The 13,573-nt window shown below is 44.2% G+C and overlaps 1 protein-coding gene and 1 long non-coding RNA gene across 11 annotated transcripts in view; one reads left to right on the top strand and one right to left on the bottom strand.

The window, feature by feature from the left end:
• The window catches only part of Gm30439, a 94,858-nt gene extending 92,043 nt beyond the window's left edge, over positions 1–2,815 (bottom strand). For 2 of the 7 annotated variants that reach the window (XR_001781455.2, XR_001781456.2), the window contains exon 1: positions 1,664–2,815. This is a non-coding gene — a long non-coding RNA (predicted gene, 30439). The remainder of the gene's footprint in view (positions 1–1,663) is intronic. The other 5 variants (XR_003951226.1, XR_003951224.1, XR_001781448.2 and 2 more) reach the window with 5 other exon arrangements.
• Slitrk5 (SLIT and NTRK-like family, member 5) lies at positions 2,418–10,447 on the top strand. Of its 4 annotated transcripts, none has more exons than NM_198865.1 (2): positions 2,418–3,026; positions 6,241–10,438. In NM_198865.1, exon 2 carries the CDS (start codon positions 6,249–6,251, stop codon positions 9,120–9,122), a length of 2,874 nt encoding a protein of 957 aa, NP_942565.1. In that variant the 5' UTR covers positions 2,418–3,026; positions 6,241–6,248; the 3' UTR covers positions 9,123–10,438. The 4 variants fall into 4 exon arrangements, with proteins under 4 accessions (NP_942565.1, NP_001365697.1, NP_001365699.1 ...); NM_001378768.1 differs by having other exon boundaries at positions 2,420–2,837; positions 6,241–10,447; NM_001378770.1 differs by lacking the exon at positions 2,418–3,026 and adding an exon at positions 3,330–4,364 and having other exon boundaries at positions 6,241–10,447.
• The last annotated feature ends 3,126 nt before the right edge of the window (positions 10,448–13,573 follow it).

Consider the following 13,573-nt stretch of genomic DNA (forward strand, 5'->3'; position numbering starts at 1 on the left):
TGGTATTCCTATGTTCTCAAGCATTTGGACAGGTGTCTTCTTCAGCTTTCTTCACCCAACCTAGCTAAATAGTATTGAATTTATTATTAAGAACCTTAATTCTTGGAATAACTATTTGATCATTAATTTCATTTTTCAGTATCCAGATACTTTTAAATAGTCAATTGTGTTTACCTAAATTTTGTGAGAAAACATGCACACATCATATCACGATTGATCAGTAGAGATCAAACAAGTATATTTGATCATGTGAATGAAAGTCTTGGTTTTTATATCATCTGTATATTATCAATTTCTATGTTTCTTAGAAAATAGCCGACAGTCAAAGCAAATAGAAGCCCATGCATTAAAAATTGAAGCTCTGCTTTATCCCTGTGGTGGGTTTCCTACTGCAGTCTATTCTAGTCTCTGTCACAGGGTGTCTCAAAAGTCCTTTCCCAGCAGAGCAGTTTGTAGGGACATCTAGTGGTAATAGTGTCTGAGCTCCTGTGCCAATGCTAAAAGCTTTCATTTATTTATTTGAATTATACAGGAGAATCTGGAATGTGGGTATAAATGCTTCATGCAAAATTGTTAAACATAGTACAACTATATTCTGATACTTGGAGGTTTGACAAAATTTGTTTTAAATAGAGTACTGTTTAGAATGAAATACTGCAAAACAGAACTTAAAGTCCTGTTTATATTGAGTGGGCTTGTGAAGGTGTCACACACTAATACTCTAAAAGAGATATCCTAAGATTTCAGCCTAATAATTGAGACAGTTCACAACCTATCAGAAATTATACTGCTTTAATAATCATTACAAATTAGGTTGCTGATAAGACTCAGTATTTTCATCCTGAAGGTTTACGGCTATGATTGATATTAACATGTAAATTTAAATATTCACAATTTTAAAGAATAAAGTTGATTTTACACTTTAAAATAAAGTTCATACATTGTGATGTCAGATTATAGGATAAAGAACTCAATGAAGGGATAGCAAGTGTTACTTTTAAGTGATTTTGAGCCCAGTAGCTGTCATTCCTATGACAGAATATGCAAACTTAATTTTGTTCTAAGATTTTCATCAACTGACATCACAGATTACGTCACTCTTTTCTCCCTCGAAGAGCACCCAAACTTACAGGAAATAAACACTGCTTCAAAAAAGTGTTTACGGCTTAGCTAGAATACATATACTCATCATATTTATGTAGAAGAAATATTAAAATCATTAAAATTTCCAAAAGGTTGAAATAATTCACTACCTCTATATAAGCCCTTGAAATTGAACATACATGGATGCTGTGAAGAACTCTTTATAGACAAACACATAAAATACTACCCCTGGAATCTATTAATATCAATCGCGTATAATCAGACTATAACCACAATAAGTTCCCATTAGTGAAAACTGAGAGACTTCTATGTATGTTTAAAACATAATTTCAGAATAGAAAAATTAAAATTCACTTGCATGGCCAAACTGGCCATCTAAGACAGTTTGAAGCGAATGAGCAGCCTGCTCTGGGCCCCTAACTCAAAACAATTTTCCTTTGCTCCTTGTGAAGGCTGCAGGCCTTAAATTCTTAAAACGTAAAACACATCCTATGAATATACAGACCTCCTTTAGGGGAGGAAGTTGTCTGGTTTCCTGGTAGAAGCCAGTCATACTTACTATAGAGTTGATCAGCAGTTCATCAGGTGAGTCCTCAAGTAAAGTGTCATGAGACACTGCCTCTATTTCGGTTCTTTCCAGATTTCTAGTTCGCTTAGGGTATTCATTTTTCTCTCTGCTCAATCACTCCGACATACTTAGAAAAAGTGATTCTTTAAAAAAAAAAGATAAAAATAACACACTCTTTATAGCTAGGATGAGCCACTCCCTCCAGGGTCCCTTACTGGAGACAACTCACACTGCCACAAAGACTCTTCCAAAGGGCAGAAGCATTTGGGCAAACGGCTACCGGTAAGAGTCATCTGTCCCTGATCGCCACCAAGCCTAACACTGTCAGGGTTATTTCCAGCCCTTCCTTTCCGAGAAGACGAGTGCACACTCCTACGCTCCAGTTGCGCACATGGTCCAAGACTCCTCTGTCTCCACGAATGTGACATCTAAGGGGGTTCTGGCTATGCCTCCAGAGCCCAGGGACGCCTTCGCCCTCGGCTGCCACCTACCGGCCACTGGGCTCCTGCTTCGCCCCGGGCCATCATGTCTGCTGCAGCTTGGCTCGCACCAGCGGCGCGACAATAAACAAGTGCCGCGGACCGGGCCCTGCACCCGCTACCCAGCAGATGTGACTGCCTTCTCAGATCCCATGAGAGAAGACGTGACTTTTTCTTAGTTTCTTTCTCTTTTTCTTTCTTTCTTTCTTTTTTTTTTTTCTTTCTTTCTTTTTTTCTTTTCTTTTTTTTTTTTTTTTTTTTTTTTTATAGAGCGTCCAAGCTGCCAGGACATGCCACAGGCATAGAGCAACGCTGCTCCTACCCCCCTTGGACCCCTCAAAGGATGTCGGAGATAAAGAGTTGCAAATAATGAGGATCGTGCGCCGCATCTGGGGAGGGATAGCAAAAATCCGCTGCAAACCCCGGGAGCGGTGAAGCCGCCAAGAGGATGCGGGAGCCTTTCAAATACTAATTAGGGGCCGCGATTGCAGGTTTGCCTTGGGGACAGAGGCATCCAGGGTCCGGTGGTCCTGGCGTTTGGGGGAGAAGAGCGCAGCGGAGGAACCGCCGCCGAAGCAGCCCGGGGGCCAGTACCACCTTCTCTCGCCCCCTCACTACCATGTACAGTGTGCGCTGCAAGAAGAAGGCGGGCGATGAACGCACACCCTCGAGCCCCACTCCTTCTGGTTCGTCCTGGGGCGTGCGACACTGACTAGGGGGGAATGTGGTGAAGACGCCGACCCGGAGAGGCTAGGGGGGAGGGGAGGGCGGCCCGCGCGATCCCAGGCCGGAGGGTGCCAAGAGCCCGAGGCGGCTGGAGGGGGCGGCTGCCATCGCTGGGTCGGAGAAAGTTGCCCCCAGTGCAGATGGGAACAGTAAGTACCGGCCGGGTCAGGGGGGTACGGCGAGGGGGCCCTGAGATCTGGGGATCGCGCGTGGGAGCGATGGTGCGAGCGAGCGTGAGTGAGAGCGGGTGCGAGCGAGCGCTCGACCAGGCTGACCAGCACGTTGAGCAGGCGACGGGGCCGGGCAGCCCGCTCCGCGTCCCCCTCCTCGGTCTCCCCACTTCCCCTCCCCACTGCGCCCTCCCCGCCCTGCCGGCTCCGGCTCCCAGCCTCAGCCGCGAGCTGCCTTTCCAGCGAGTCGCCGGCCGTCCCCTCCCCCACACCCCACACCCCACTACCCGCCCTGGCTACCGCGGAGAGCGCCAGGGAGAGCCCTTCGGGGAGCCCCGGAACCCGCGGTCGCCACCGCGGCGGCGGCCCGGGGCTAGCGGCGCGGCGTCCGGGTGCCGCTTCCCTCTGGCTGCTCAGCCTGCACGGCTGGCAGCCTTCTGTGTCTGCCTAGGCTTCCAAAAATCGGTGCACACCCCAAAGAGGTGTTTTTCTGAAAGGGTCGCTATGATGACTGGGCCCCTGAGATGTGAGACCGGGTAAGTCCGCGGTTTACTTTGCAAAAGAGGTTTTCTGTGTGTGTCTGGGTGGTATGGCGAAGTGGCTTTCTTTCCATCTCTTCCCTCCCCTTCTTCCTCCCTTTACCCTTCCTTTGCTTTGGGGCGGGGTGGGGGAGGGGGAGCCTCGCGTCCTGGAACTCCGGTTGCCTCTGCCCGAGCGGTGGTTCCAGCAGCTGTGCCGGGAGCCACCGGTCGGGCCTGGGTTTGGGCTCCAGCCGGAGCGGTTCCATGCTGCTTAATGCAGGGATACGGCAGGCAGTGATCCAGGCTCTAAATTCTTTGGGAGCGAACAAACACTGCCCCCACCCCCCGTCCCCGCCCTCTACCTTTTTTTTTTTCTTTTTCTTTTTCTTTCTTTTTTCTTTTCTTTTTTTTTTCTTTTCTTTTTTAATAAAACGAGAACGTGTGATGCACCCCGCGATTTTACATCGGCGCTGCTTTTCCCAGTCAGTCTGTTAGCATTCCCAGCCCATTCAACTTTATTTTCTTAAATCTTCTGTCTCCTTTGATGGCTGGGGGCGACAGGGGAGGGGGCGAATGGAGAGGAGGTTTGGAAAAGGCTGTTCGACCCTGGCTAACCAGAACTGAATTAAAGTTGTAAACGTTCGAATTTAATACTGGCTGGGCACAATTTACAATGGTCTCAGAGATGGGGAAGGAGGTGAATGGGGGCGGGGAAGCACGGCGAGGGAGGGGGAGGGGATCCAATCCAGCTGAATGGACGTGCACATTTGATCCAGCGGAGAACCCAGATTTCAAGGTAAACGTTTTGCTTTCATACAAGGGTGTTTAAAGCCCAAGCCGTCTGCTGTGCTGAGGGGAAGTCTGATATAATAGGGACGTTTCTGTACTGTGTGTGGCTCCACCGATTGGTCTCGATCCCTCTGGGTAGCCAAATGTGAATGATTCATAGCCACTCTTGCACATGTGCGTGCGAATGCAGACGCTCTGAGCCAGGCGGGTTGGTGCGACTTGGTGATCATGTGCAAGGTTTCCAAGCTTGAATCGCTGCTTCAGAAACCTCCTGACTTTACTTCTGGCTTGAGATTCTCATTAGGTTTCGGTAGGGAGGCAGGTATCAGGTTGATCAGATAAAAGGCATAGGTTTTCAGAACCCAACAGTTCTAGCTACACTCCCTAAAGCAACACTAGCACATTAAGCCCATTTACGTACGTCCTTTAAGAGTGCTTCTGTCAACCCAAAGTAATAAGTCAAAAGAATCTCTCCAGTGACAGGAAAGAATGAGGGTGGGGGGTGCGGAGGACTACAAAGTGGTCTGTTGGGGAGATACTACTCAGTAAAACACTGACCTGTGACACTTGTCTAGATTTTGTCTCAATCATTTCTACGAGGAAAGAAAATAAGGGAGGGACCATTGGCATTTAAATATATTAAGCAACTTCAAAGATGGAGATGTTGGCAAGGTTCATTCCAAATCTTGCTCATTCAAAGGGGTTACTTTTGCATGCCATGGCAAACTGACTTGGAGCCTTTGCCTCTGGTCCACGGTTTACTTGTAGCTGCTTCCGGGTAGGCAGTCGAAATGTCCTCTTTCAACTCACAGTCTTCAGAGTTGCTCTGAGATTGCGGATGCCTTTGCTGAGTTCTTTGTAATCCATCGTGCGGAACTGTTACAGTGGTTAAAGATGCGGTTTGGTAGCAGCGTCGCTGGCATGATCAATGAGGAGAAGTGGTCACAGAGCGCTCTAGAAGAAGCGCTGCTAAGTGGCATGGTGCATACAATTAGGGCGTCTGCTGTGCCTAATAGCTGTGGTGAAGTCCACCAGCAAAGCGAAAACGCACACTCCCCGCCCCCCCACCCCCCCCCCCACACACACACACTCACACCTCCATTCTCAGCGACCCGAGGACAACTGGCGATTTAAAAGCTTCTCTTGGCTCTCCCTGATGCCTGATCTTGCATCCCTTTGCCTCAGAAAAGTACTCTTTACATTGCTACGCTTACTTTTCTTATGGTGGTTTAAAATAGCCCAAAGTATGGTGGCCACACGTTTGTCTGTAAAAACGGGAGACCTTAACAGTAAACTGTTATCAGAAGAGATTTTTGGTAGAAAGCAAGGGGCGGCAGGAGTAGAGGTGAGATGGAGAACCTTATTTAAAAAAAAAAAAAAGCTGGTTTTTTTTTTTTCTCTCCTTAAACTGGTGCCATGAAACTGTACTGACAGCCATTTTATGTATATTTGTGGATTAGTTTTGATAGGAAGAGGCCAGAGAATAGTAACACAGGAATTTATCAGCCTTTAACTTTTTTTTTGTAAATTTTTTTATTACATATTTTCTTCAATTACATTTCCAATGCTATCCCAAAAGTCCCCCATACCCTCCCCCCACCCCCACTCCCCTACCCACCCATTCCCACTTTTTGGCCCTGGCGTTTGGTGGCATGCTCATTAGAAAATAACATGAAACTTCAAACCAAACTGAATAATCAATTTTGGTAAAGTCTGAAGGACATCAATATTCCACTCGGGCAGGGGAAGAGGTGCTATATATGTGTATATGCCCTGCTGAATTTCAGACAAAAACTATTGGGAAGGAGAGACTTGCTGATTACCCCCCTTAATTTTTTTTGTGTGATGCTCTGTTATTTCCTTCTTTCCTCTCTCCCTTGCAGGAGGTAAAATGCACGTTTGCTGCCCCCCAGTAACTTTGGAACAGGACCTTCACAGAAAAATGCATAGCTGGATGCTGCAGACTCTAGCATTTGCTGTAACATCTCTCGTCCTTTCCTGTGCAGAAACCATCGATTATTATGGGGAAATCTGTGACAATGCATGTCCTTGTGAGGAAAAGGACGGCATTTTAACTGTGAGCTGTGAAAACCGGGGCATCATCAGTCTCTCTGAAATTAGCCCTCCCCGTTTCCCAATCTATCACCTCTTGTTGTCTGGAAACCTTCTGAGCCGCCTCTATCCCAATGAGTTTGTTAATTACACAGGGGCTTCAATTTTACATCTGGGTAGCAATGTTATCCAAGACATTGAGACTGGGGCTTTTCATGGGCTGAGGGGTTTGAGGCGACTCCATCTAAACAATAATAAATTGGAACTTCTGCGAGATGATACCTTTCTTGGCTTGGAGAACTTAGAATACCTGCAGGTCGATTACAATTACATCAGTGTCATTGAACCCAATGCTTTTGGGAAACTGCACATGCTGCAGGTGCTTATCCTCAATGACAATCTCTTGTCAGGTTTACCCAACAATCTTTTCCGTTTTGTGCCCTTAACGCACTTGGACTTGAGGGGGAACAGGCTGAAACTTCTGCCCTATGTGGGGCTGTTGCAACACATGGATAAAGTTGTGGAATTACAGCTGGAGGAAAACCCCTGGAATTGCTCCTGTGAACTAATTTCTCTCAAGGATTGGTTGGACAGCATCTCCTACTCAGCCCTTGTGGGCGATGTGGTCTGTGAGACCCCCTTCCGTCTACACGGCAGGGATTTGGACGAGGTATCCAAGCAGGAACTTTGTCCAAGGAAACTCATTTCTGACTACGAGATGAGGCCACAGACTCCTTTAAGCACCACGGGGTATCTACATACCACCCCAGCTTCTGTAAACTCTGTGGCCACTTCTTCCTCTGCTGTTTACAAACCCCCCTTGAAGCCTCCTAAGGGGACCCGCCAGCCCAACAAACCCAGAGTGCGCCCCACTTCTAGGCAGCCCTCTAAAGACTTGGGCTACAGTAACTATGGCCCCAGCATAGCCTACCAGACCAAATCCCCGGTGCCTTTGGAATGTCCTACAGCATGTACTTGCAACCTGCAGATCTCTGATCTGGGTCTCAATGTCAACTGCCAAGAGCGCAAGATCGAGAGCATCGCGGAGCTGCAGCCCAAGCCCTACAATCCCAAGAAAATGTACCTGACAGAGAACTATATCACTGTTGTGCGCAGAACAGACTTCCTGGAAGCCACCGGTCTAGACCTCCTGCACCTGGGTAATAACCGCATCTCCATGATCCAGGACCGGGCCTTTGGGGATCTAGGCAACCTGAGACGCCTCTATCTGAATGGCAACAGGATTGAGAGGCTGAGCCCAGAATTATTCTATGGCCTGCAGAGCCTGCAGTATCTCTTCCTCCAGTACAATCTCATCCGTGAGATCCAGGCTGGGACTTTTGATCCCGTCCCAAACCTCCAGCTGCTATTCTTGAATAACAACCAACTGCAGGCCATGCCTTCCGGTGTCTTCTCTGGCCTGACACTTCTCAGGCTGAACCTGAGGGGTAACAGCTTCACTTCCTTGCCAGTGAGTGGAGTTTTGGATCAGCTGACTTCCCTCATTCAAATAGATCTACATGACAACCCTTGGGATTGTACCTGCGACGTGGTGGGCATGAAGCTGTGGATTGAGCAGCTCAAAGTGGGGGTGTTAGTGGACGAAGTGATCTGTAAGGCGCCCAAGAAATTCGCAGAGACCTACATGCGGTCCATCAAGTCTGAACTGCTATGCCCAGACTACTCTGATGTGGTGGTTTCCACGCCCACGCCCTCTTCCATCCAGGTACCATCCAGGACGAACGCAGCGACTCCAGCTGTGAGGTTGAATAGCACTGGGACCCCCGCAGGCTTAGGAGCTGGGACGGGGGCATCCTCTGTGCCCTTATCCGTGTTGATCCTCAGTCTGCTGCTGGTTTTCATCATGTCCGTCTTTGTGGCAGCAGGCCTTTTCGTGCTGGTCATGAAACGGAGGAAAAAGAACCAGAGCGACCACACCAGTACCAACAATTCCGACGTGAGCTCTTTCAACATGCAGTACAGCGTGTATGGGGGTGGAGGCGGCGGCGGGGGTGGCCACCCACACGCACACGTGCACCATCGCGGGCCTGCGCTGCCCAAGGTGAAGACTCCCGCGGGCCACGTGTATGAATACATCCCTCACCCCCTGGGCCACATGTGCAAGAACCCCATCTACCGGTCTCGAGAAGGCAATTCCGTGGAGGATTACAAAGACCTGCACGAGCTCAAGGTCACTTACAGCAGCAACCACCACCTGCAGCAGCAGCCGCCGCCGCCGCCGCAACAGCCCCAGCAGCAGCCCCCTCCGCAGATGCAGATGCAGCCTGGGGAGGAGGAGAGGCGGGAAAGCCACCATTTGAGGAGCCCCGCCTACAGCGTCAGCACCATCGAGCCCCGAGAGGACCTACTGTCGCCGGTGCAGGACGCTGATCGCTTTTACAGGGGCATTTTAGAGCCAGACAAACACTGCTCCACTACCCCTGCGGGCAGCAGCCTCCCAGAATACCCTAAATTCCCATGCAGCCCGGCTGCTTACACTTTCTCCCCAAACTATGACCTGCGACGCCCCCATCAGTATTTGCACCCGGGTGCAGGGGAGAGCAGGCTGCGGGAACCGGTGCTCTACAGCCCTCCGGGTGCTGTCTTTGTAGAACCGAACCGGAACGAGTACCTGGAGTTAAAAGCAAAACTCAATGTTGAGCCGGACTACCTCGAAGTGCTGGAAAAACAGACCACATTTAGTCAGTTCTAAAAAACAAAGAAACTCTCTTGGAGCTTTTGCGTTTAGAACAAGCAAGCAAGCAGACACACTCGGTGAACCCATTTGATTAATTGTGTCGTTTCAACATTTAGGGCGAAGTGCCTTGGCACGGGATTCTCAGCTTCGGTGGAAGCTAACCGAAAGGGTGTGCAATTTCCTTTTAATTTTACACGCGGGAAACATTTGTGTAAACTAGGCACATCACTTTCGCTTCTTGTCTGTGGGGGAAGACAGAAGGGCTTTCTGGAGGGCGATTTGCATCAAGAGTGACTTGAAACAGGTTGTGGTCCCTTTGGCGGAGCTCTGAAGTTCTGAGGAGGGTGCTGGTGGAAGCAGCTTAGATTCTTCTCATCTTTTTGCTCCTCTTCCCACACTCTTCTCCTTAGAGCATTGGTTGAGAGATTAGCACACCCCAACGTTATAGGAAGTTTGTTCTCTCTCACTTCTCCTCCCACCCCTCCCACCTTCCCTCCTCAATCCTTTCCTTTGTTTTTAAAGGATGTGTTTGTATGCATTCTGGACGTCTGAATTAAAAAAAAAAATCTTGTGATCCAGAAAGGCTCACTCTAGATGTGGACAAATCATTAAAATTACAGAGCTATATGATCCATAATTGATTAGTCAAAATAACTTATTGATGAAATATACAAATATTTTATTGTAGCACCTATTTTTATATGCACATTTAGCATTCCTCTTTCCTTCACTATTTAGCCTATGATTTTCACAGAGGCGTCGTTGCACTGGATTCGCTGCGTTCCCAAAACTAGAGTGATATCAGAAAGGCCTATTAAATATTTAAAGACGTGGAGAAATAATGGTGAAAGTCTTTAAAAGTACATACCACCCATCCAATGGGACCTGAAATTAGAAAGAAAAAAAAAAAAAAACACAAGAAACTAAAAAATGAAGCTGTTTGTATCCCAGTATATAAAAGGAGAAAAGATGGGGCAATGAATTGGTTTGTTCCATGGGGAAATGTGTATACGTTTTTGGTTGTATCAGAGAAGTTTGAAAAATATTTTTATTAGTGAACCAAAATGATGTATTGATTTGACTACTATTGTAGCCGATTTTTTTGATTGTGTAACCAAACCCAGTTGCATTTGTACAGATCCACGTGCACTTGCACTTCAGAAGACCAAATGATGGGCTGTACAAGTCTCTGTATGATGTCTTTATCCCTCTGGGCAGATGCTAATGACAAGCAGGACCTCTGAAAGACAGAACTACTATTGTTACAGTCTCATATGTATCCCAGCACATGTAATTTTTTAAATAGTTTCTGAATAAACACTTGATAACTATGTCAACTTTGAGGGATTTAAGTAATGATTCCTTGAGATGGTGGAACCACCCTTATTCACACTTCAGGGACTGGTAGCTATTTTCTTCCTAGTAAGAATAAGTTACATCTAATTATAAAAATGTCAATGTACGTACACTCATGCATACACATACATAGAATTTACTCCTTTGTTGGGTCAACAAATTATGATTTTTTGAATGTCACTGAATATGTTTTTTAATGATATTTAAATTGTATGTTTCCTCACTGGAGTGTGATTCTAGGACATGCATGGATCATGGTAAGTAATACATTAATTCTCATTCTTCTTACGCAGTTTTATATGTGCCCTCTCCAAGCTGTCTTTGCAGCCTGAAGGCTTTCACATCTTAACTTGTGTGAAGTTGTTCATCAATTTAGAGGGATACCTTATCTAAAGATAACGGATGTCATAAATGTTTGGAATGTTTGTGGGTATGAGCTGTGCACCTCTGACAAAGGCTTTCCCATGAATTTCTAGGAGCATTTACCCAGAGGAAGTGTTTGACTCAATCTGAAACTCAGAAAACATGGAGCACTTCATTGCTACCGTAGGCTCACCTAGAATGTGGGCTATAGCAAGGGCTGGTTATGAACTTCCTGTTTAAGGAACAATGGCCATGGCATTCTGCCACAAAGAGGCAGCATTCACCCGTGAGTAAATTGACAGTAACTACTCCAATTCAGATTGAAATGGTAGACACAGTTTTCCCGATGAATTATTTTTAAAAAAAGAAAGAAAGAAAGAAAGAAAGAAAGAAAGAAAGAAAGAAAGAAAGAAAGAACTCCAATGCCAATGCTACTTTCACCAAGAGCAGGGAGCTATCCACTCTCCACATTGGCTCTCCCAAGTTATGTTACCACAGGAGAAAAAGCATAAGCTTAGTAGTGCTACAATATTACCATGGAAATAAAACCTTATCTCAGATTCTTCATCTACCTCCTTTACTTTAGATTCAAAGATTACAACCAAACAAAAAAACAGCAGTATTTCACATTAGTGTGATTGAGAACTCTTCTTTACAGACTGTGTTATTTTTTTCTCCCCTTGGAGAGTGCTACTATCACTTTCCCACTCTTACATTCAAATATGATAGTATTTTATAAATGATAAAATGCTGATGCTGTTTAGAAGCCTCCATGAAACAAGTCTTTTTATCTTAAAGTCATAAATAATCAACATCAAGACAAATGGCTGAACAATACAATTTCCAAAGAAAATGTATTAACATATATTCATTTAACTTTTTTTTTTTAAAAAATCAGCACTAATTCCTGTGATCTCCTTTGATAATTCTCTTTCTTTTATTTTTGCTATACTGCAACCTGAGGTTTTTAGAGTACTATATTTTATAAAACAGAAAAGTTGAAAATTATGTGGATTGTTAACAAAGGTTACTTTAAAATCTGTTAACGTTTCCCAATTAAGAGGTTAAAATAGATTAATCTTCAATTTGTTAGGTTGGAAAAAAAATTGTTCAGAATCATATTGCCAAGAATACATGGAAATTATCTTTCTCCTTATATAGGCTTCAAACAATACATTGCCATGAATAATAGAAGCTTAAATTTGTACATTTGTGTATTTTGTTTTTGATGTTTAATCTTTATCCTGATACTTTATTATATTACATGTGCAGTGGTATGTGATTGAGTTCTGGGGCCCTGCAGATACTCCCCATCAACATTTGGAGACCAGTCTGCTTTGCTTCAGTCACCAAGTAAAATTTGGGTGCAAGTTAAGCTTACATTTTGTGATTATTCTTTTAAATATATTGCATAATCTAATGTAAATATCCTTTTAGGTAGAGATAAATATTATTTTATTTTTTCTGCTTATAATGTAAAAACTCCAGTGGTCTTAGATAAGTCTTTCCCATAATTTGCATACTGGTAGAAAAGTCACTCACTGAGTTATTATTATAGGTATTTTCACTCAATATTGTCATCAGTGTGTGAAACAAAACTTCACACATCTTCATTGGGTCTTCATGCCTATTCTACAAATGTCGTCACGTCTACATATGTCACTTCTGTTTCCCATATAATTTTTCCTTAACCACAACCTGGGAAATCATACTTGGAGACAGAAAATGCACACATACATGGAAACAGTGACCTAAGATTTTCACCTTACACATTGATGGTATTCTTGATAATCAGTTGTAGTTTTGGCAAGGAACTCAGATTATTATATGTTATTTTCTTTCCTTATTCAGTTATGATTCTTCTTCTCCTTACCTTTTGGCCTCTTTCATCTCCTCTCTCATTTTATTTACTTATTTATTTACGTATGACTTTTTGTAGTTATTGTTGTTGTCCAGTAGAGAAAGGGATTGAGCAAAAAATATTTAGTTCTTGTCTGAATTGCCAAAACTGGCCATTCAACGTTTCTTGTTTCCCAGATCACAGAACCACATATTACAGAAAATAAAAGCAGAACCCAAATAGGCTTTGAATTAGGTTTGAAGCACGTTCTGATACTTTTTAGATAAGTCAAAGTTAAAATATTTGCTGATGTAAAAAAAGTTGTTGCAACTATATTTTTTTTCAGAATAAAAATTTAATGTACTGAAGTCAAGCTGGAAATACTGAAAGAACTCCTTTAAATACTACAATCCAGGCACATTTAATTACTTGACTTTAAAAGGCAAAAAGTGGTATAAAAGTGTTAACTAAACTTTAATTGTTTACATTTACTTCTTGAGGACGTAAGGATTTCCAGCATTTTGCAATGCAGAATCATGACAGTTTCACTAAATTAACTAGATAGTTATGTGCCTACAATAATTTAATTTGCATATCCAATATCTTATATTTATTTATATTCTCTTGAACGAATTCATCTTCTCCTAATTTTAAATGAATGCTAATGTCTTCCTGCAAATGCAGTGCCCATATAATATGTCCATGAGAGTATGTCACCATGTATGACATGAAACAGCAGATGGGCTATGAATCATTGCATATTCAATTTTCCTGTACTGCTCCTTTGGAATTTCAAATTAAATGTTTATGTTTTGTGCATTGAAGAATGTTAAATTGGAAAGAAAGTAATGTGATGTAATATGTACAAGAAACTAATGCTTTTTCTTCTTCTTTTGTTTTCATCAGA

This window comes from Mus musculus, chromosome 14 (assembly GCF_000001635.26).
Source record: "Mus musculus strain C57BL/6J chromosome 14, GRCm38.p6 C57BL/6J".
Lineage (NCBI taxonomy): Eukaryota > Metazoa > Chordata > Mammalia > Rodentia > Muridae > Mus > Mus musculus.

Coding starts and splice junctions, on each gene's coding strand:
- Slitrk5 (NM_001378768.1), top strand. CDS start 2,771: ATGTACAGTGTGCGCTGCAAGAAGAAGGCGGGCGATGAACGCACACCC. Junction 2,838..6,240: donor CTCGAGCCCCACTCCTTCTG/GTTCGTCCTGGG, acceptor TCTCCCTTGCAG/GAGGTAAAATGCACGTTTGC.